This window comes from Gopherus flavomarginatus, chromosome 8 (genome assembly GCF_025201925.1).
Source record: "Gopherus flavomarginatus isolate rGopFla2 chromosome 8, rGopFla2.mat.asm, whole genome shotgun sequence".
Lineage (NCBI taxonomy): Eukaryota > Metazoa > Chordata > Testudines > Testudinidae > Gopherus > Gopherus flavomarginatus.
The window spans coordinates 92,639,723-92,663,308 of NC_066624.1; the positions used below are offsets into that span (position 1 = coordinate 92,639,723).

A 23,586-nucleotide genomic window follows, 5' to 3' on the forward strand; every position below is an offset into this window, starting at 1 on the left:
TACTTCAGGCATAAAGTTCTTTAGATTACCACATATTTTAGTGATATGAAAGCATTTGGTAAGAAAAAAAATTGTACATTACAAACTTAAGTAATCTTTGGTGTGAAGGATAACTTGTGATACTGTTTGCCAGATTATATTGATTTCTATAAAGATGGAACAATTAAGAAAGAAGGCATTTGTTCAAAGACAGTGGGATTTCAAACACTGAACTTATTTATTCTAACAATTTTGCAGAAAAATCTGATTCCTTTGTATTTTTCCCTCCCCAGACTAAAAATTAAACTTTGTTCTGAAAAATGTCCCCAAAAGTAAGTAAGTGAGAGGAAAATACAAAGAAAAAATTGTTTCCCAGTTCATATGGTGAGGCATGACTTTGCATGATTTGTGAAGTAACTACATTCATTCGTAGGATGCCCCAACAAGTATAATAGGAAGAGATGAAAATGCAACAGAGATGCCTTTGGGCACATAAAATGCCCAAAACAGAATTGTTGAGGTTTTAGTAATCAGTTTGAGTTAGTAATCAATTTAGTACATCAATTTATTTAAAACACGCTGACAGGGACAAGTAGGGAACAGTATATATCTTCTACTCTTGAGGGAATACTGCACCAAAAAATTAAAAATTCTGCACACAATATTTTAAAATTCTGCATATTTTATTTGTCAATAAATGTGATGGCTCTTGCATGGCAGTGGGGAGCACAGGCCACTGGCTGCACAGAGCTGAGAAATCACCCTGTAGGCCCTGCCCCCCTTAACCCAAGACATGGATTCAGCAGTGAGACTGCACTCAACCCTGGCACATGCCTACCCCAGAAATATGCCAGGGCCCTACTCTCTGCACCAAGTGCATGAAGATAGCAAGTGAAAGGGACAGAGTCTTGCATGCGTGCCCAGCCCTAGTCCCCAGTTGTGGGGCAGGCTCAGCCCGGCAGGATCCAAGTGTGGAGGGCTTAGTGTGGATGTGTCCAGGTGTGGGGTGAGAGGGTTCTGTTCACACCCAGATTGCCTCACACAGTTTGGTAAGGGGTCCAAGTGTGGGGAGGATCAAGATGCACAGGGGCTTGCTGGGGGGGTTCCAGGTGCAGGAGGAATGGAACTCTACAGGAGGGTCCAGGTGAAGGTGGATGGGGCTCGGTAGTGGGTGGATGGGGGAGTGGGTGTTAATGTTCAGGAGTAAAACTCAGTGCAGTTTGATGATTCTGAAGAATGCCTCTACTTGGGAGACTCCAGAAAATGCAAGATGGTCAGGAAGAATGCTGATTCTCACAATCATGCATCCAGTTTACATGAGCTGATAGGAATAATACCAGTTACTCTTGTAAATATAACTGTTTACATCCAATATATTACCTTGGACTTTGTTCCTGTTCTAGCATGCTGCAATTCTATAACCCATATTCTGTACTGATGGCATAAAGAATCTGTCCAAAGATAGATTCAGTAACTCATTTATGTAAAATTGAAATATCAGTTGCATTTTAGCAATTTCTATGCTAGTTGGTCTGTGCTGGCCCATTGCACAGAGCAGAATCTCACCCTCTGCCTGATAGTGGCTGAAGAGACTACTTGCGATGCTCCCAACGGTGATGCAAGAGTGGCAGCATCAACCTCAGGCGCCCCTCTCCTAGCCCCAGCCTAGCCTGCTGCGGCTGGGGGAAGAGGCGCCTCTTCCCCTCAAGCCCAGGTGCTGTTGTGAGGAGAGATGGGGAGAGTCCTCTCTCCTTGCCATAGCCCGGCCAGCCTACACCCGAAACCACTCATCCCCAGTCCGACTCCACAGCCCACACCCCCAGCCAGAGCCCTCAATCCCCCACTCCGACCCCAACCCTCTGCCCCAGCCCTGAGCCCCCTCTCACACTCCAAACCCTTTGGCCCCACCTCCGCCACATGAATTTTGTTATGTGCACCAATATGGAGGTGATATGTCACACATTACCTCCATACTGGTGCACATAAAATTAATTCTGCACATGCGTGGGAAAAATTAGAGGGAACACTCAGGAGAGAGCTGGTTATTTTTCCCATGTTGTCAACCACCAGAGAGTATCATGTGATGGGTGGGATAATAAACAAAGTGACTCCTTGTGCAGAACACTTTCCTCCATCTTCCTGCAAGAAGCTAGGATGCAGTTAGGATATAACCATATTTCCTTCACTGCAGAATAAATGTTTTTAGGGACTGGGGCAGACACATTATCTTAGCTACAAGAATGACTGTTTCTGCCCTAAAGTTCTTGCTGTTCTCTAAACTAAATGGGAGGGCTCAAGCCACATTCCTAACAAATTCTGAGACACACTGACCTAACACAAGCCTGTGGGCATGGGGGAGGGCGTGGTATCTTCTTCCCATCCCCAAGATGTTTAGAACATCTGGATCTTATTCAAACCTTCAGCCTGTCCTAAATACTACAGATGCTTCAAAAAGTTTCCATCCATCACTGTCTCTCAAACTGGAAGTGTAAGGCTAAAGAAGGAGGATGCAATAACCTGAAAAGGTTCTGGATCATCATATGAATCCTGACTTTGTTGGGACCGGATGTAGGATATATGAAACTACTAAAAAAAGATTATACAAGCAAGCTCAGTGTCAAGAACATACAACAAGGGCTCAATGGCTCTTGCATCTGTAACAAATTATATTAAGGCAAATTTCAAAGGCTCCACATTCAGTCCTCTTCATCAGTGATGGTTCTCTACCGGTTCAGAATAACACATAGTAGAAAGAACCTCAAGTTCCCCAATAAGGGGAAATTAAGGGCAAGTAACTCATGGATCCCATCAAATTCCAAAATATGCTGAAGGACAAGAGCACTCTATACATAGGTCAACGATTTGATGATCTGGTGAATCTTCATAAAAATATTCTAGTTTCAACAATCTACACACTGGCCTTCAAGTGTCCAGCAGATTTGATTGTGGAGGCTAGTCTCTCCTTATTGTTCACAAATAACTCCTTGATTTTCTGACTGCTGCACCAGATGCAGAGGGGGATATGGAAACAACTGCCAATAGCAAAAAATAAATGGCTGAAACACAAAGAATTTCTCCAAGTTTATGCCAAGAGAACTTTCCTCACAACCTCTACAGAAGCTATGCAGGGTACTGTGATGTCATGTTTACCCCACACAGGTGGTGGAATGATTAATAAGGGCCTGAGAAGCCAATTAACACTCCTGGCTGCACCTGGAGCATGGGCCAGACCCAACTGAAGAGGAGTCCTAGATGGGGGAGGAGTTGAGTTGTTTATATAAAGAGTAAAAGCTCACAGTAGAAGGCAGCTAAGAGTGTGCATGTGTGGGTCACAACTCTAGTCCCTCTCTAAGTAGTAGAGAGCGGAGGAGTTTCATGGGACAGGATAGCAGAGTTGCAGATTCCTAAAGTGAGCCTGAAAGAAAGTCAACCCACAGGCAGATGGACTTGGGGGTAGATTGGAGTGGAGGATCCAGACTAGCATCAAGAGTCCAAGAAGGCAGCATCCTGCAGAACAGAGAGCTGGGGGAGGACCCAGGATGGATTAAAAGTTCAAGCCCAGGGAAGGAAAAGAAGTTTCTTTTAGTATTCCCTTCCCCCCCACCACCACATACTTTTGAATTTGGTTAAAAGACTACTGGCACTAAAGCTTCTCCCTGGAATCTGACAAAGGAGTAGAATGGAAGAGGAGTCTTGAAAGGGCTCTGGACTTCATACTGATGACCAGTGTCAAATGGGACTATCAGTATGGGATTACTGATACTCCAGAAAGTGAGAGATCATAAAGCAACACATCTGGAGGGCCAAGTCACAAGAAGAGAGACTACAGCAGGGCCAGAACAACTGTTGGTAGGAGGTGCTGCCAGGCCCAGGCACAAGGGGGTGTACCTGAAGTGACTGCACTCTTACACAGATAGTAAAACACTTCATGAACCATGACTGCCTACAGTTCACAGCAGAGCCTGTTCCCACACACTGTAAAGAACTATCGTTCTACTTGACTGAAAAGATTATGTGCATTTGAGAAGGCTTCTCAAGTTACATGACTCCAATCCTCATTAACCAGCCAACAAACAGACTGCTCTCTTTCCCTTAAGTTCAGTCCATTCACTCCTCAATGGGTCTTGACCTAAGACCTGTGAATCCAACTTATGCCCAGCCAACAAAGGGGTTATGACTAATTGATTTCACTTCTGACAAACAGCAACTGCCTCATTCAAAGAAACAATTTTCCTTCCCTCCTTCAAACACACAGTAAGTCCAACCACTACTGAAGAAACTGACCCTGATATGTCAGATCAAGCCAACACTGCCTAGTATCAAAACTTTGGTTCCTGAGCAAGCTTACAGACACACTGGCCAAAGGCTGACAAGCTCATCTAACTGGAGCTAGGATCCTAAACCTGCAACACATTGTGGATCCAGGCTAGAATACGGGACAGAAATAGCATTAGCGGGACAGATGGAGGATTTCTTGCTGGTATTAGATGGTGAACAGACCTCCTTTCTCATCTTCCTGGAACTTCTGTGAAGCATTTAACACTGCTGACCAGAAGATACTGCTGTCCTGCTTGAGAGAGCAGGCAGGGGTCCAGAGAGAAACATACTAAAAATTGTGTGAATCGTTCCTGAAGGGGCATTCCCAAAAGGCAATGATGAGAAACTGCACCTCTGCCACCAGACTCCTCACTTCTCGAGTCCCACACAAGGATTGGTTTACTTCTCTGGTCCCATTCCATATCTGTATGTCACCATATTAGGGGGGTTGGAACAGGTCCCATATGAGCAGAAATTAAAGAGGCTAGGACTTTTCAGCTTGGAAAACAGGAGACTAGGGGTATGTCTTCACTACCTGCCAGATCGGCGGGTAGCAATCAATCCAGCAGGGATCGATTTATCGTGTCTAGTCTAGATGTGATAAATCAATCCCCGAGCACTCTCCCATTGACTCCTGTACTCCAGTGCCGCGAGAGGCGCAAGCAGTGTCAATGGGGGAGCATCAGCAGTCAGCTCACCGCAGTGAAGATACCACGGTAAGTCAATCTAAGTACGTCAACTTCAGCTATGTTATTCACATAGCTGAAGATTGCATAACTTAGATCGATCCCCCCCCCACACACACACACACGTAGATCAGGGCTCAGGGGGGTATATGGTAGAGGTATATAAAATCATGAGTGGTGTGGAGGAAGTGAATAAAGGAAAAGTTATTTACTTGTTCCCATAATTTAAGAACTAGGGGCCACCAAATGAAATTGATGGGCAACAGGTTTAAAACAAATAAAAGGAAGTTCTTCATATAGCACACCGTCAACCTGTGGAACTCCTTGCCTGAGGAAGCTGTGAAGGCTAGGACTATAACAGGGTTTAAAAGAGAACTAGATAAATTCATGGAGGTTAAGTCCATTAATGGCTATTAGCCAGGATGGGTAAAAAATGGTGTCCCTAGCCTCTGTTTGTCAGAGGATGGAGATGGATGGCAGGAGAGAGATCACTTGATCATTACCTGTTAGGTTCACTCCCTCTGGGACACCTGACATTGGTCACTGTCGGTAGACAGGATACTAGGCTGGATGGATCTTTGGTCTGACCCCGTATGGCCATTCTTATGTACCACTAGGAGAAATAGTAAGATGGCATGGACTTAAGTGTCAGCAATACACAGATGACACACAAGATTATCTATACTTTCTATAATTACACCAAGCTGGCCCACATTTGGATGAGATCAACTTGTGGATGAAGAACAGCTGAACTGAAGTATGATGGATGTTGGCAGAGAAAAGCACTTTGTAGTAGTTTGCAATCACAGTGCACTGTCCTTTGGATTCCTTCAGTTTCATTTGATTACTGCTTCTGCCAGCACATTGAGTAACAGGTATGAGCAGCAACAAAGAGACAAGCACAGCCCTTCCTGGGTGGGTTATTTCACAGTGCATTTTCATTACTGAAGAAAGTTAAAGAATTATGTTTCTGCATCAAAACTTTTCCTTTTATAGATCAATGGAATACAGTGAGGGAAAACGGGGACAAAAGATTTCTAGTAAGAATATAAGGAAAAAATATATTTCCTCCTTAATTACTCTGCGTGAAAAAAATTAAAAATTCTGTGCACATTTTAAAATTCTGCAAAATTCTGCATTTTTCTTTGTCAAAAGAACACTATATAATCAAGCGTTTCAATTATTTTGGAAATTTATTTCAAATACCTATCAGCAATTATGTCTGTAACAATACAGACACAAAAAAAATTCCTCCGATAGTAGAGAGTTAAGGAAATCCCTACAACAATCCAGTTCTTGTTTCTCTGCCTCCTCCCCACAGAGTCTAGCAGTGGTGCCAAACACCCACACACACCCCCCAGCCCAGACACTTGCACATCCTACCCCTCAGAGCCCAGCCATGGGGTTCCTCTTAGCCCACACATCCTACAGGACCCCCAGTCCAGACACTTGCACCCTCTCCCTCCCAAACACCAGCTGCTAGGCTGCCCCGAGGCCAGACACTTCCACCACTCCAAGTCCAGGAATCCAGAGGAAGAAAGAGCCTGAATCCATGTCTTGGGCTTCCGTGGAGATTCCTGCACACCACCTTCCTTCAGGACATGCTGAGAACTGCAGCTGCAAGGAACCCTCCAGCTCCCTCCTCCTGACAGTACCTGTGAGCTGTGCTCTGCCAGGACCAGCGGTCCCTAGTGGCAGCCAGCAGCTCTGCAGCCCATTTCTGTGGAGGAAAAGGAAATTCTGCACAAAACCCATTAATTTTTGCACAAATTCTGCATGCACAGTGGTGCAGAATTTCCCCAAGAGTACATTTAATGCTATGATCCTGAAGTGCACATGGGCAGGCCCCTGCAGCTGTGCAAAGCCCCACTGAATTACGTGGTGGAGCTTCATACAGGTACAAGGATTGGCCAGTGTATTTCAGAATTGGGTTCAAATCTCTTTAAGGGGTAAAAGGAAACAAACATACAAACAAACAAAATCACAAAATCCACATGTAGGAGGAGTTGTCATATTGGATCAGAACCAAGGTCCATCCAGTCCAGTATCTCGGCCCTGACAGTGACCAGAACCAGATGCTTAGAGAAAGCATTAGTCTTATCCTGGTCTCTAACAGTTACAGATTGGTTTAAACCCTGAAGAATAAACTTTAATACACTCTTCCAAAAAACTGATATATTTTGTTATAACTGATAATTGTTAACTCTTGACACTCTTGATATCCATACAGATATGCACATATTCAGATCAATTTATGAACTACAAAAGAAGAACATTTTGCTCAATTAAGGATCACAGAATTTGACCCTATATAAAAAGGGATGTACCTAGTATTTCTCTATCACATTAGGCATAATGTACTCTCAGAAGCATTATAAAAATGTACTTATTTTGTAAAAATAATTAGTTTTAAAATCAGTACAATTTTTCTATATTTTAATTTGCTTTTATTACACATTATGATAGCAAATAACTTGGAATTTAAGAGTGGCATAAGCATTTTTTTTAACTGGGAATTTATAAGATCTACATATTTTAAAGAACACTTACCATCAGAGCTTGTGAGTACAAAACTCTCAGCTTGGGATTGCTTCTTTCCACCTATATTTTTGGGAAACCAGTGAAGATCTATGGGGTAGATATCATCAGGAAGCTTCACTACTTGCGTTGTCTCACTAGTTAACAAGTTCCATTTCATGATGTGGTGATCATCACTACATGAATATAGCTCATCAGGTGTAGTCCAGCCCACACAGCTAACCAATTCTTTATGTGTAATTGAATTAAGGAAGTCTTGAATTTTGGTTACTGAAAGTAATCTTAGAATATAAGTATTGCACAAATAAAGTGATACAGAAAAATATTTTAAAAATATTTAATTTTGGCTATTTTAAAAACAGATCTATATACAGAAGTTATTTTTCTTTGTGTAAGATCTTTGCATTGCATTACTTTTCTTTGTGTCAAGAGGCAGCAGAAAGTTTGAAGAAAATAAAGAGCAAAAAAGGAATTTGACAGAGTATGTGACTTTAAAAGTATCATGTCTAATTAAACTGCACATCTATTAAACATAGATATAAGCTTAGCATCCATCTACAGGAGGGCTTTGGTGTCAAAATATGCAAGTTCAAAATTTGACCAAATGTGTTTTGTTTTCATTATAGCAGTATCACACCAGGGATGGAGATAACTCATTTAAGAGTAACAAAGTGGTATTAGGTAAGCGTACACCTTTGTCGGTGCTATTGTTTGTTAGTCTTATTGCAGACAAATTGATACAGGAGTGAAATTATTAGCTGCATGAGAAAATCTCTTTGCAAGAATAAATCCTCTATGAGAAGAAAGGGAAAACAAAAACAGCTTTCCTGCAAAATCTTGACACCCTCTGCAAGGTGCTGAACACCCTAGATTCCAACACAAGTTATTGAGAATGGAGGGTACTGAGTACCCTGCTTGAGGTGCTCAACACCTTGCAGTATTGGGCCTTTACATTTTTGCAGAAAACAGTAAAAATCTTAAAAAAAAAATAAATTAAGTCTCCAGAATCTATAAAATAACTTTGTACTGTCTTTACAATCACATCGTATATTTTACTAGAACATGATAAACATAATTCTATTTTACCAAGGGTGCTATGTAAAGTTGATACACTTTGTTTTGAGATAAAGGATATGTTTTGGTTCCTTTAAGTGTGATGTCTTCAGCCTCATTCTTTCTAAATTTCTTGGTTTTGCTAGTCCAGATGAAACATTAAAAAGTATAAAAGATGGTTTCTTCACTGGATAGGCTACAACTGTAAAGATTTTTAAAAATATCACGAGTAATCACCATTAAAAAGGAAAATACCAATATCCAAAATAAAATGTTTAAAAGCAATTAATGTTGTGCATGTTCTCTAAAGAAGGCCAGCAATACAATTCACACAAAGTCTTCAACTAGGCATAGGTGAGCAATATATGTGATGTTGTTGACCAAAGAATAGGAAGTCAAAGAAGGACATGGCTGGCATTTACAGGCAGCAGGTTTGGTGACAGTTCTTGACTACTGGGGGGGCAAGGATCAACATTCACATCACATTCCCCATCAGTACTCAGGCCCACACTGGGGAACCTAATGATCCAACCAGCAGACCAAATTCGGTGATGAATCCTGATTACATGCCACCTGAGGCACGTTGAACATAAGACGACGACTAGCTTTGGTATTTGCATACAAAAACGTATGCCTCTTTTCATGGACAGGACAGAATAACTAAAAATTAATCACTGGAATAAACTGACAGACTGTTGAAGAAAATGGTATAAAAAAAGTCTCTCTCTCTCATAATTACTATAGATTACATATTTTGAACTAGAGCCTCAGTTGGTTTAAATTAGCATAGCTCTACTGAATTCAACTGGGCTATGTTAATTTATACTGATAATCTGGTCCAAAATATGCACATATTGCATCTGTGTAACGTAATATGCTACCAAGTATCAGGGTGGATTTGATTTAAACCACTAGTCAGGAAGACTTGATTTAATAGATTTCTACATTAAAAAAATGCATCCTTGTTGGTTGTTATAACCTTAACACATAGTCTTCACAACTAAGGGTATGTCTACACTACGAAATTAGGTCGATTTTATAGAAGCCAATTTTATACAGTCCATTGCATATGTCCACACTAAGTGCATTAAATCAGCGGAGTGCGTTCTCCCAATTGTGGCTAGCATTGACTTACGGAGCAGTACACTGTGGGTAGCTATCCCACGGTCTCCGCCGCCCATTGGAATTCTGCGTTAAGCTCCCAATGCCTGATGGGGCAAACACATTGTTGCGGGCGGTTTTGGGTACATGTCGTCAGCCGCCCCTCCCTCCATGAAACCAATGGCAGACCATGGTCAAGCTTTGGTGTGACAGTTGTGTATGTTTCTCCTTGATGCAAGCCTGCCCCCTTTGTTGATTTTAATTCCCTGTAAGATAGCCACCCTCCCCCCTTCGAAATAAAGTAACTATTGTTTTGAAATCATGCATTCTTTATTAATTTTTTTTTTAAATGAGATAATGGACAAGGTAGCCCAGGTGGGATGGAGGAGGAGGGAAGGACAAGGCCACATTGCTTATTGTAGCCACACTAAAAATCAAACTGTTTGAATGACAGCCTTCTGTTGCTTGGGTCATCCTCTGCAGTGGAGTGGCTGGGTGCTTGGAGCCTCCCCGCATTCTTGGGCATCTGGGACATGAGGAGGAAGATAGGCGGTTATACAGTGGATGCAGCGGGGGTCTGTGGTCTTGTTGGCTTTCCTGCCACTTCAACAGACACTTCATCATGTCCGTTTGTTCCCTCAACAGATGCTTCATCGTGTCCGTTTTTTCCCCTATTAGCCTCAGTATCACGTCCTGCCTCCGCTCTCGGCACTCACTTAATTCTTTCCTGGCCCCTGCCACTGAATGCCTCCATGCATTAAGCTGTGCCCTATCAGTGCAGGAGGACTGCACGAGCTCAGAAAACACATCACTGTGAGTGTGTTTTTTTTCACCTTCTAATTTGCGGTAACTTCAGGGATGGAGATGATAGGGGGAGCGCAAAAACATTCTACGCTCCACAGCAGCTGAGTTCGCCACGCTGACCAAACAGGAAATGAAATTAAAAAGTTCCTGGAGCTTTTCCTGTGTACCTGGCTAGTGCATCGGAGTTCAAATGCTGTCCAGAGCGTTCACAACGGAGCACTCTGAGATAGCTCCCAGAGGCCAATACCGTCCATTGGCGTCCGCACTACTCCAAATTCGACTCAGCAAAGTCAATTTTAGCGCTACTCCCCTCACCGGGGAGAAGTACAAAAGTCGATTTTAAGAGCTCCTTAGGCCTGGTCTACACTACGTTTATCTCAAATTTAGCAGCGTTAAACCAAATTAATTCTGCACCCATCCACATAACGAAACCCTTTATTTCGATATAAAGGGCTCTTAATATCGATATTTGTACTCCTCTCCGACGAGGGGAGTAGCGCTGAAATCAGTATTGCCATTTCGAATTAAGGTCAGTGTGGCTGCAATTCGCCGGTATTGGCCTCCGGGAGCTATCCCACAGTGCACCATTGTGACCGCTTTGGACAGCAATCTGAACTCAGATACACTGGCCAGGTAGACAAGAAAAGCCCTGCGAACTTTTGAATTTCATTTCCTGTTTGCCCAGCGTGGAGCGCCGATCAGCACAGGTGACCATGCAGTCCCAGAATCAAAAAACAGCTCCAGCATGGATCATACGGGAGATATTGAATCTGATCTCTATATGGGGAGATGAATCTGTTCTATCAGAACTTCGTTCCAATAGAAGAAATGCAAAAACATTTGAAAAAAAATCTCCAAGGCAATGATGGTCAGAGCCCACAACAGGGACTCAACACAGTGCTGCGTGAAACTTAAGGAGCTGAGACAAGCATATCAGAAAGCCAAAGAATCAAATGGACGCTCACGGAGGGAGGGGCGACTGACGACTGTAGCTATCCCACAGTTCCCACACTCTCCAAAAACCATTTGAATTCTTGGCTGAGCTCCCAAAGCCTGAAGGGTCAATAACATTGTCGTGGGTGGTTCAGGGTATATGTCCTCAGCGAAGCAAAGGGAAAAATAATCGTTTCTCACCTTTTTTCAATGTCACCGTATGTCTACTGGATGCTGCTGGCAGACACGGTGCTGCAGCGCTACACAGCAGCATCCCCTTCCCTTCCGGACGGCAGATGGTACAGTATGACTGGTATCCATCATCGTCGTCCTGTGAGTGCTCCTGGCTGGCCTCAGTGAGGTTGGCCAGGGGCTCCTAGGCAAAAATGGGAATGACTTCAGGTCATTCTCTTCTTTAAATTTTGTCTAATGGAGATTCAGTCCTGCCTGGAATATCATGGCAGCTGGAGGCTTCTGCCTCAGGCTGATCTCCCCAGTCAGAAGCGCAGCATGGTCACGCCTACCCCTTGCTACCAGGGCTCACAATCAGATACTTAGACCTCTACATTTTGCTGCAAATAAAAAAATTAAGCTGCCGTTTAGAACTGTCCCCCAACATACATATCCTGGGACATTTTGTATTTTACCAGTGTCAACCGAAGGCCCACACACAAATGGAGATTCAGTCCTGCCTGTGCTTCTATCCTAGTGCTTGTCACAGATTCCCATTTTCAGCTATAAGTTGAGTAAGTGAAGAATGGTGGTTCATTCTACTTTGCTGTAAGCCAACCGCCCTCCCCTCCCCACCTTTGATCTCTGCTTGCAGAGGCAATAAAGTCAGTGTTGTTTCTTATTCATGCATTCTCTATTACTTCATCACACAAATAGAGGATAAATGCCACAGTAGCCTAGGAGGGGCGGGGGAGGAAGAAAGCAATGGGTGGGGCTGTTGCAGGGGCACCCCCTAGAATGGCATGCAGCTCATCATTTATGTGGGATGTCTGGGGCTCTGACCTGGAGCAGCCATTTGCCTCTCTGGTTCTTTAGTAGGCTTGCCTGATATTCTAGGCAGGACTGACTCTCCATTAGACAAAACTTAAAGAAGAGAATGACCTGGGAGTCATTCCCATTTTTGTCCATGCGCCCCCGGCCGACCTCACCAAGTACTGTGTCTGTTAGCAACATCCAGTGAAAAAAGGCTGAACGGGCTCCATGGTTGCCATGCTATGGCATCTGCCCGGGCAATCCAGGGAAAAGGGCACTAAATGATTTTCTGCCGTTGCTTTCACAGAGGGAGAACTGACTGATGACATTTACCCATAACCACCCACAACAAATTTTTGGCCCCATCAGGCATTGGGATCTCAACCCAGAATTCCAATGGGTGAGGGAGACTGTGGGAACTACGGGATAGCTACCCACAGTGCAACGCTCCGGAAGTCAACACTAGCCTTGGTACATGAACGCACGCTGCCAAATTAATGTGCTTAGTGTGGCTGCGTGCCCTTGACTCCACATAATCTGTTTCCAAAAATCAGTTTCTGTGAAATCGGAATAATCCTGTAGTGTAGACATACCCTTAGGTCGACAGAACGGGGTTGGTTGTGTGGATGCATTCATTTTTAAATCGACCTAATCCGGCTAAATTTGATCTAACCCCGTAGCGTAGACCAGGCCTCAGAGATAGATGGAGGTTTAGTTTTTAGAAGGTACACATTATACATTTTTAAAGTGATTTATTTTGAAAAAACTTTTCAGATTAGTTTTACAGCTATATCAGACAACAAATGATTGTTTGGTTATTTCATTTACCAAAGGTAATTGAAGCAGATAGTTCACCACCCAATGACTTCATAAATATCTCCAATTCGACAAGTTAATCATTAATATTTGGATAATTTTCTTGACGTGCTGTATTAGAAGGAGATCACCACCCAACAGACATTTAAATTGTTTTATTCAACATTATGTATTCTGGATTTTTTTTTCTTCAACAGCAAACAGAATATTTTAACAAAACAAGCATCTGAATTTTCATATTTAAACATTCAAGTTTTTTTAAAATCAGGTTTGTTTTTGTTAAAATTGTTCTCCCTTCCCACATTTATCTCCAGACTTCTCCTTGTTCAGTTCTATTCTGTCCCCAATGATCTTCTATTCATCGAACTTTTTGAAACTTTGCACTTTCAGAGAGGGGTAAGGAATTGACTCTGTGTACACAAATTTGCAGAGGGACAATAGGGTTGAGGTCTGTTATTTCTCACCTCTATATATGATTTATTTATTTAAAAACATTTTTGCTGTTAACAAGTATGTTATCTCTGGAGACACAAATCTGCAGTTTGAGAACTGCAAAACTAAGCATCCCTGATGGTATCTTCTGGACAGAGCACTGAGTCCCATTGGGTAGATAGAAAGATTAACCTAAATAATCTACACAGAAGCCCCTGGAACCGCATAAAATTGGGTCCCTAATTCATGAATTACTGGAACTCGTTTACAAAACTTGTCTTAAATATTCCATTAGAATTTATAATTCCTATTCCATGAGGAATCTCTTTGAGTTATGATGTATCTATCTTTAGATAAGTTTTTTCCTCAAAAAGCATTTTATCAAAAAAATCCAATTTTTTTTTAAATCATTGATTTTTATCCACCCTGCCAAGTATACTTTCTTTCATGCTATGCACCTGCTCAAGACAGCTATGTTCAGAATTATGTAATGGGTACCACAATGTGCAGGGACAACATTGGTAGGACACAGGTTTCAGAGTGGTAGCCGTGTTAATCTGTGTCAGCAAAAAGAACGAGGAGTACTTGTGGCACCTTAGAGACTAACAAAAACCCAAATAAATTTGTTAGTCTCTAAGGTGCCACAAGTACTCTTTGTTCTTTTTAATGGTAGAAGAGTATCCATTTATTGGTAAAGGTACCCAATCTGAACTCTAAACTAGCAATGTTTTGGTTTTTAGAAAGATGTATTAATACTAAGAGTTAGTCACAAAGATAGCTACCAATGCTGATATTTTATCCACCCTAGGTCCTACAGCTTCACTCTTCTATCATGCCCCAGGCAGAATCCTGTACCTATAACAACTCACATGCACCGCCCTCACATATCTCTTTAGTCCCACTCTTCAAACACATTCCATTTCTCTTACATTGAGTCCCCAGAATTCTCTGCTCCCCCAACCCCATTCATCTTCCTAACTACCCTATCTCCCCTCCTACCACTTGGCTGCCTATGAAGCAGCTGCAGAGTGCATTGGGGAATTAAGCATGAGCAAGAATGACTGTGACACACACAGGAGAATGGGCAGGAGAATAAGTGGGTTACAGGTGGCTGAATGGGAACATTAGAGGGTTTATGGCAAAGAAACAGGGATGTGAATGAAGGATCTCTAGGGTGAGAGACCAGTCACTCTACATAATCCTGCTGTCTTAACTCCCTGATACACTGAAGAAGCAGTGCTGTGAGAACAGATGCACCAATGCTGCAGCACAGAACTGGGCTCTCCCCACTGCATCCCCATTTGCTGCACAACTCCTAGTCCCTCTACCCCTCCCCAGAGCCTTGTGACATTCCCCAAAATCTTCACTTAATCCCTATGCTTCTCTAAATCCCACCACCCAATTCTGCTCACCCACTCACAGTCCCCTGCTCCCCCATCATTCATAGCATCTTCCATTCATGCCCCTCCCTCCAGCCACATGCCACAATTTTCCTTCTGGTGAATTACTGTTTGGACTTATCCTAGGAAAAGGTTACAGTAGTAAACACTTTTCATCATGCTCTCACCAGGCAGTTTAGAGGGCCAACAAAACAACCCTGCCTTTCCCCTCCCTCAAGACAGGTTGTAGTGGAGGGATCACTTAACACAAACTAGGGTGGAGTGAGTATTCCCTCAGCTCTTTCTTGATCAGGCTTCCCCCTTCCACTTTCCCTAAGGAAATTATAGTGAGCCACCACTCCAGAGGGATCACGCAGTGGTCTGAGCATTGGCCTTCTAAACCCAGGGTTGTGAGTTCAATCCTTGAGGGGGCCATTTAGGGATCTGGGGCAAAAATCTGTCAGGGACAGTTCTTGGTACTCTTGTGAAGCCAGTGAACTGGATTCCATGACATTTCAAGGTCCCTTCCAGCTCTATGAGACAGGTATAACTCCAGACATACAGGAGTAGAGGTCTTCCCCCTCACCCTCTCACTTCCCCAGGGCAGGTAACAGGCATAGGTGCTGGAATTAGGTGTAAAGTGGCTTCCATTATATAAAAGGTTTACAGTTTGGTACAATGGCTCTCAGCATCCACCACTATATAAATTGTTCCAGCATCTCTGGTAACGGGGGAAGCCCCTCCAGCTCCCCTTTTAGAAATTTACCTGTCCAAAGCAGCTGCTCGGTCTACGAATACAAGTCTGGAGCTGGGAGAATGAATGGGCGTGGAGAACCCTTTCCAGGGCAGGACCCTATCGCTGGCACTTGGGCTGTCAGTTGCTCCCAGACCCTCACAGATTTAACACACGCTTCCTCCTCCCCAGTTAAGGGCGCCTTAGAACGCCTGATACGGGGTCGCGGGAAGCAACAAGCGAGACCACTTACTAACCACTCAGTCCTCTCCGCTCTGTTAGCAAACGCTGCAAGGAAGCTGCTCTATCTCTATAGCTACTTCCCGCGAGATTTCCCACGCTTATCCTCGCGCGAGAGTTCCTCACTCCCCCGTCCACCTAACGGACCCTCCCAAGCCAGGTGACAAACCACTGACGTCATCAGACCGGCTTCTTAATTAACATATTTTTAAAAATATATTTATTATAATTTTATATTTTAAAATTTTTTTAAAATATATTTATTCCTTTTTTAGTTTCGTCCGCCATCGCCCCTCAGGCCGTTACCAGGCAACCAAACTCCTCCCATTGACCCACACTATCATTTAAATTAGTAGGATTTTTTCCCCACTTAGGCGCCTTTAAGTAACGTTCTTTTCATTAGTTTGAAATTCAAAATTACCAAACCAATGTAAATGTTTTTATTTTACTTTTACCCCGTTCGGCGCAGTAACGGAAAACAATATGGCGCCGGAGGGTTTTTTTTTCCTCTCCTTTCAAACCTGTAGGAGGCCGATAGCCGTCCCTCTCTTTACCCATCATGCTCCGCGCGTTTCTAACGAATTTCGGTTCGAGTTTGCAATTTGGGCGCCATTTTCGAGTGTAGAAGCCGCCAAGCTGCAGCAAGTAGGAGCCGGTCGGACTCACCACAGCCAGCGTCACCTGAAGTCTTGCCGGGGAAGCTCGCCGCCCGCTCCGCGTACGAGGTACCAGCTCTGCCTGCTGACAGGACTGCGAAGCCTGGGGCGGCTCGGCAAGCAGCGCTTCCAACAAAGTGCCTAGTAATTTATCTGGGGACAGGTGGAGCTGGGGGGCTCTCTTCCCTGTAACTGGAGCTGGGGGACCTCCCCATGGAGCCTGCCTGTGGGGTAGCTGTAGATTTCCCTACGTAAGCTACCCTGGCGGGTGAGGAGTAAGGGGCGGTGGACTTTTTTTTCCCCCCTCCCTTTCTTTTCCCTTCCCCCCACCCCTTCGGGGGAGCGAAAGGCGGCGGCGGCTGTTTTCCCACTTCTTTAATCTGCAGTCCCGCGGGGTGGGGCGACTGTCCGACTGCCGTTCCGTACCAGCACCAATGTAACGGGCCCTTCCCGAGGACGGAGCGACACTCCTCACGCGTGGAGAAGAGTGGTGTGATTCTGTTCCTCGGGGCGGCGACCCACCAACACCAGCAGTATTATATCTACCGAATCATGAGTGGGGGTCCATTGCAACCTATAGGAGAGAGCAGATTCCCCGTTGTATCCTTATGGACCTATGGGGACCCATTCATCAGATACCAGTCACTGGAGGAGAGGCATAGTAACAAGTTTGTGATACAGTCTCTTGAGAATTTCAGAGGCCTGATTTTAATCTATCCGCAGACTAGGGTCGTCTTTGTGATTGTATTTTCAACTACTTCTGACAGTTATAGGCTAGGGAAACCCCTGTAGACTCAGACCAAGGGGCTGGGGGGGACTTTAGGATGACTCCTTGCTTCCAAAACAATTCTGAGGGAAATGCGCAACACAATCACTCGTCGCTGACATCAGTTATTGCCCTCACATTGAGTCTTTTCCAAATGGGGGAATCTTCTTGGTTTTTAATTTTTTCGCCTATCGCAATGAGACTCACACTTGGCAGCAGGTCCGTAAGAGTTGCTTTTAAGAAACACCTTTGATTTTACTTTTTCTGGGCGGTGGGTTTGGACATAAATACTTAGATGATCAGGGAGTAACGGGGGTAAATGATTCAAGCTTGGCAAGGTGATTCAGATTGAGATGCGAGGGAACTAGGATTTAAAAGCTGATGATAAACAGTTATATTATAAATGACTCCTAAATCTCTTTTCAGTATTTTTGTATGATTAACTACCCTATTCAATTTGAATTAACGTTATAAAAAAATCCTATAGGATTTAGTCTTTTTTTTTTTTTTTTTAAAAAAACAGCCACGGGGGAACGGCCATAGACTCAAATTGCCTTAAAACGAATTCTCCGTCTATCTTCCATCCCCCATCCCAACCCCCCATTGTCCCAAATGAAGGACTCCTGTGGGTTGGGGCTGTAGGTAGGTCTGAGAATGTCAAATGTTTGGCACCGATTGTAAGATGACTTTCCAACCACGTCAGTTTTTTTTTATCTTGTGAGAAGTATACTTTCCTGTCTGTGTGTATCCAAACTGAATTCATCACTTGCTGTGATAGAGTAATTTAGACTTTTTGAGAATATTTTACTAGTTCAGGATTCTTGCTTTTCATCTTTCTCCTGAGCTGCTTTCTATTCTTGCTTTTTTGGTAACTGCCTTTATGTGCCAAGTGTGGACTTCTGTACTGTTTTTTCCCCCCCTTGATCAAGCGTTAACATCAAATCTATTGCTGATACGGAATTTGCTTTTTGTTTGGTGTGCTGTCTTTAAGTGTGGAGCATTGACAATAGTGAGCATTTAGCTAAATTTTTGGGTAACCATTCAGTTTAATGTCCTTTGGACTAGAGACTTTCTATAGAGTGGAAAGTATTTGAGTATTATTAGATTGGACTACTGAAAATTCTTAGGTGTGTATATATAAAAGTGTTTCTTCAAGTACATATCGGCTTCAGTTTATTACTGAAATGACACTTGCCAGTAACATCATAATTATTCTTCATCTGAATATGGATGATACGTTTTAATGCTGCCACATCAGAATGTATGATGGGTTTCAATAGATGGATGTCCTCTACTGATATGTAAAAGCCAGGGGGATAAAGCTACTGATTTAAGGGACTTTAAAATATGGTGACTAAAGGCTGAGTTTTAATTTGGTTGAAATCCTGATCCTATCTTCGAAATTCATATGGATTTCACTTATTATTAGTCATTTTGGATACACATGCACAGTTATAGCCCTTAATGGGTGATACGCCCAGCACTTGGGTCAAGGGGTTTTTCTTGTTTGTGTTAGCGAAGGAGACAGTCCCTTGGGTAGTTTGATTGCTTGGAATCAGAGGGAAACAGCCAACAGAAATCATGGCAAGCAAGAGGACCAAAACCTCCACTGCAGCCCGTCAAAAAGGCAAAGAGCCCTTGGAGGAATCCACCAGTGATATGGAAGTGGAAAAAGAAGCTGACAAATGCATCAGTGAAGCATCTCAGCAAGGTAAGTGTTTGTTATGATCCCGATGTACCAAGCACGTAAATTTAGTGGTATGTCTTCATGATAGTATCTTGCTGAACTTAAGGGCACTCCAGTTCAGATTCAGCTTCTGTGTAGGAAGGGATACTGTAATTTTTTATTTTGACAAGTTGAATTTAAATCTGATTTTTAAAACGGCAAATATGGTTTTGAAAGAGTTAAAGTATTTGCATCGGTGTTTTAGTTTAGGTAAAAATGCTGTTGGTAGGCACTGTTTCTTCCAACTAAGCATAGATTTCATATTCTTGCTATGTTGTCTAGTACTTCTGATTGTGGTGGCAAGATTATTTTAGCTACAGATGCATCCCGCAGTATGAGATTTCTTGGGCTGGAATAAGTGGCAGTGACTTGAAATTCTTAAATGACTTTTAGACAATTACTCGTTACGTATTAAACTTGTGTTAGAGTTGATTTTCTGCTGGAAACATCTGTAGAAAACTGTTTTTAGGTAGCCATGTATGTGATGTTATTAAAGTAAGATGTTTGATAAATGGTTAATATGTGGAAAGTGATGTCAGAGTTATCTACTTAAAGAAGAAATTGCTTTTAACAGTTGAAAAGCTGTTTTAAGTAAAACTATAATTGAAATCCAAGAGGCCAGTTTGTTTTCGTAACAAACTTCCTGCCTTTCAGGAGTAAGTTGTGCTGTCATTACAGTTTTTCAGGGCATTGTTCAGCCATCCCAAATCTCCTCCTTACAGTGTGTGTGAGCATGCCTGAAATATGGCTGTCCAGTTATTAATTAGAAAGACTTTGCCCATTTGTATGGGTTTGTAGGCTTTTTAAATGTAACTATTGTAATTTCACACTGCCTTGCAAAGTGTTAGAATAAGCATTATGTAATGAAACAGTAACCCCACTAGTGAACGGATGGGACAGCTTAAGTGTCTACTTTCTAAAAGATTAGCTTCTTGGAAGAAAGGTGCTTCAACTCCAGTTTCGTTCAGTTTTAATAATTTAAAGTGAAAGTATAGATTCCTAGTTTGTATAGAAGCAAATTTTTGTACTTTTTCTGCTTGAACTAAGCTTTTAGAAGGTCTCTCAAGTCATTGAGACATTATATAGTTTTTTCTTTTTATTTTGGATGTTTTTAGCAGCCTCGGATGGGGTACTTGGTGATCAAAGTTTAGAAGAGATTTTGAGTAGCATCTCTCCTCCCCCACCTCCAGCAATGACCAATGAAGCTGGAGCTCCTCGCCTCATGATAACTCATATTGTAAACCAGAACTTCAAATCCTACGCAGGGGAACAAATTCTGGGACCTTTTCATAAGGTATTTTTCTATTTTAAGTAACTTCTAAACTGAAGTAAAATTTTGTTGTGTCTCTAGTACTCCTTACAGTACTGTGAACACAACTTATCAGCAAATGACTTCTGATTTTATATATTTTATAGTGGAAGAGTGAGAATTACTTTAATGATGATACTCTAATTTTATTTAAAGGACAATAGATTACTTGTAGTCAAAGTGTAAGTTTTTGATACTGTACCATGCTTGAAATAGAAGTAAACTACAACTTAAGCATTTATCGTCTTTACTTTATTTCATTTACTTAACAACGTTTAGGGGTTAGGTCACAAAGACAAGAAAATTGTGTTTAATTATGAACTTGTTTCTTTATAAACCATGCTTACTGGGTACAATATAGCTTTCTGACTTTACAGAATAAAATGTAGAAATCTGTACTAATCAGAGGTGTATTTTGAATAGGTTGTACTCTTTTATTCTCCTTTCCCTCCCTTCCCCCCCACCACCCTGGGGCAGTAAAAACTAAGCTTCCCAATAGTCTGCAATTTCCTGCACTAGAAATAACAGTATTTTCAGCTATCCACAAATGAAGTAGATGAAACAAATTGGCTAGTTTCTATTGTAAATTTGAATATTGTTTCTTTCTGTTATGCAGCGTTTTTCTTGTATTATTGGACCAAATGGCAGTGGAAAATCCAATGTCATTGATTCAATGCTTTTTGTATTTGGGTATCGGGCACAAAAAATCAGATCCAAAAAACTTTCTGTGCTGATCCATAATTCTGACGAACACAAGAACATCCAGAGTTGTACTGTGGAAGTTCACTTTCAAAAGATTGTTGACAAGGTACGTATTCTTCTGTTTAAAGAAAAAATATGCTGAGGCTTTTTTTTTTTTTTTTTTTTTTTTTTTTAAAGGATTTGAGAATTTAACATTTTACTGTCTGTTTTAATGTGGAACTAGCTTAGGATGAAAATCTTGCCCATGTGATTGGTTTACCTTTATGAAGTAGAATACTTCAAACTAACTGGCTGAAAAAGTAAAGAAACAAATCTCCTTGAAGTTGTGTATAGGGCTTAATTTCCACTTTGAGTAGACATAACTTTTTCATTAGAACTTCTGGATGACTAGTGTTTGGTAATACATTATTTTAAAGTTGTTTAGAAATACTAAACCTTATTGTACCGTCAAGTCACATGAGAAATGTTTTTATTTATATATCTATATTTATAATACACACACACACACTTTAGGGTTGTGTGCAACTGATTTCATTGATACTTTTTATAAGTCTAAAGTCAGATACACACTGTGTTCTAAATTGTAACATGCATTATGCAGATTTTTTTAAGATTTGAGGATTAAAAACTGAGTATTTCTATAGTTTTCAGCCTTAGATATTTTCAACTTACAATAGCTTAAACTTTAAGTTTTTATGGTGTATATACACACTATTTATATCACAGTACATTATCAATTTAAACAATCACAAGACTTTCATCTAAAAAGACTAAACATTTTCTGAAATATTACGGTTAAGATGTCAATGTGACCTTCATTTTAACTGAAATAGGAAAATAAAAAATTTAAAACATCTATTTTGCTTTCCAATTTACTTAGTGCAAACTTTTTATGTTGTATTATTGATTTATTGTTACTTACAGCTTGAGGGAAATTTTTACTTAAAGGATTCTAATATTTTTTCAATAAATTGTTCAACGTTGCTCAAATATTGACTTAATTGTCCAAGAAATGTTGTTTGCGATAATTTTGTGCATGCAACTGAAGAAATAAAAAAGGGGAAGTATACTTGCTTTCTGATGTAAATTATAAAAAGCTTATTGAAAGTCAGAAGATTTAGTTAATTGCCTAAATTACATATTCTGGTAAGGGTATTGTAAAAACAGACTCTTCATGCATTTTAGTTGAAGCACTGTTTGTCTGCTGCATTAAACTATATCTAAATACAAATAAAAATTTGACTTGTATTTATATTATACTAGCCTGTCCAATAATTAAATTTATTGTGGCTTTCATTTGTACCGGCATAATACCTCGAAGCTAATTTCATGAAGCAAAACAACTTCTGAATGGATTTGATATTAAAGGTGATTGAATCTGGGGGGCTATTCCATTAAAGTAGTAGACCACTTTCTTAAATTTTAGAACTACTGTGTCTCTTTAAAACTTCCTCTGTAAAAATAAAATTGGGTGTCAGTTTTGTTGTATCTGTTGCTTTCAGGTAAAGCAAAGATCTCTTGACTGGCTAATAAAATACTTATATATAAATTTGTTCAATGTGTCCATTTTTAATTGTCATTTTTTATATCTTCTATTTGTACAATGGCTTCAGAGGCACTTAGCTAAAGTAACAACTCTTCCTTAGCCCTGCAAAAAAAAAACAACTTTAAATTATTCAAAAATAAGACAGCATTTATGTTAAAATACTCAAGGCATCCTAATATAAAGATTAAAAGAAGTAGCCTCTTTGAATTTGAACAAGGTTTTTTTCTTTTTGATATGCATGGAGAGTGTAGCAAGAAAAAAAATCTGTCATTAGATGCTAAACAGAGAATATGGTGTTTTAAAGCAGTAGCTGGGGTGAGAGGAGGGAGAGGCATAAAATTAAGGCCCACTCAGTTTAAACTTGTATAGAGTGCCTCTATGCTGTTTTCAAGGCTGTTTTTGGAAGCAAAAACATTGCATGTTTAGTGAGGTGTGCACGCTCTAAGATTTATTATACACTTCAATAGAACTAGGAACCAGGGTACAGTTGCCTTGTAAAAGCCTAAACATGAGGGTAAAACTGCACTTAAAAGTGAAATCTGAAGTAAGCTGTGACTTTATACTAACAATTGTTTTTCTGGTTTTGTTTTTTCCTCAAAACAGGAAGGGGATGATTATGAAGTCATTCCCAACAGCAATTTCTGTGTATCTAGAACTGCCTACAGAGATAATTCTTCTGTCTACCACATCAGTGGGAAGAAGAAAACATTCAAAGATGTTGGTATTCTGCTTCGAAGCCATGGAATTGACCTGGATCATAATAGATTTTTAATTTTACAGGTAAGTCTGATTAGTTCTGACTCTAAAAATATAACTTTTCTTAAACTCCTAAGAAAGTACATTTGTATAGGTACTCAGAGTCTTGTATTTGAGGCCTTAAAGTACT

The 23,586-nt window shown here is 41.3% G+C and overlaps 2 protein-coding genes across 9 annotated transcripts in view; one reads left to right on the forward strand and one right to left on the reverse strand.

Moving 5' to 3' along the window:
* The window catches only part of IFT80 (intraflagellar transport 80), a 161,357-nt gene extending 145,273 nt beyond the window's left edge, over window positions 1–16,084 (reverse strand). Inside the window, exons 1-3 of one of the 3 annotated variants that reach the window (XM_050965892.1) lie at window positions 16,013–16,084; window positions 8,653–8,775; window positions 7,533–7,751 (exon numbers count right to left, since the gene is read on the reverse strand). In XM_050965892.1, the coding sequence (XP_050821849.1) occupies window positions 7,533–7,751; window positions 8,653–8,692 (259 nt within the window). In that variant the 5' untranslated portion in view covers window positions 8,693–8,775; window positions 16,013–16,084. Of the gene's footprint in view, window positions 1–7,532; window positions 7,752–8,652; window positions 8,776–16,008 lie in introns of all 3 variants that reach the window. The other 2 variants (XM_050965893.1, XM_050965894.1) reach the window with 2 other exon arrangements.
* A 367-nt stretch (window positions 16,085–16,451) lies between these two features.
* Window positions 16,452–23,586, forward strand: part of SMC4 (structural maintenance of chromosomes 4) — a 125,480-nt gene continuing 118,345 nt past the window's right edge. Inside the window, exons 1-5 of one of the 6 annotated variants that reach the window (XM_050965800.1) lie at window positions 16,452–16,720; window positions 18,934–19,128; window positions 20,259–20,437; window positions 21,069–21,260; window positions 23,304–23,480. In XM_050965800.1, the coding sequence (XP_050821757.1) occupies window positions 18,999–19,128; window positions 20,259–20,437; window positions 21,069–21,260; window positions 23,304–23,480 (678 nt within the window). In that variant the 5' untranslated portion in view covers window positions 16,452–16,720; window positions 18,934–18,998. Of the gene's footprint in view, window positions 16,796–18,933; window positions 19,129–20,258; window positions 20,438–21,068; window positions 21,261–23,303; window positions 23,481–23,586 lie in introns of all 6 variants that reach the window. The other 5 variants (XM_050965796.1, XM_050965794.1, XM_050965798.1 and 2 more) reach the window with 5 other exon arrangements.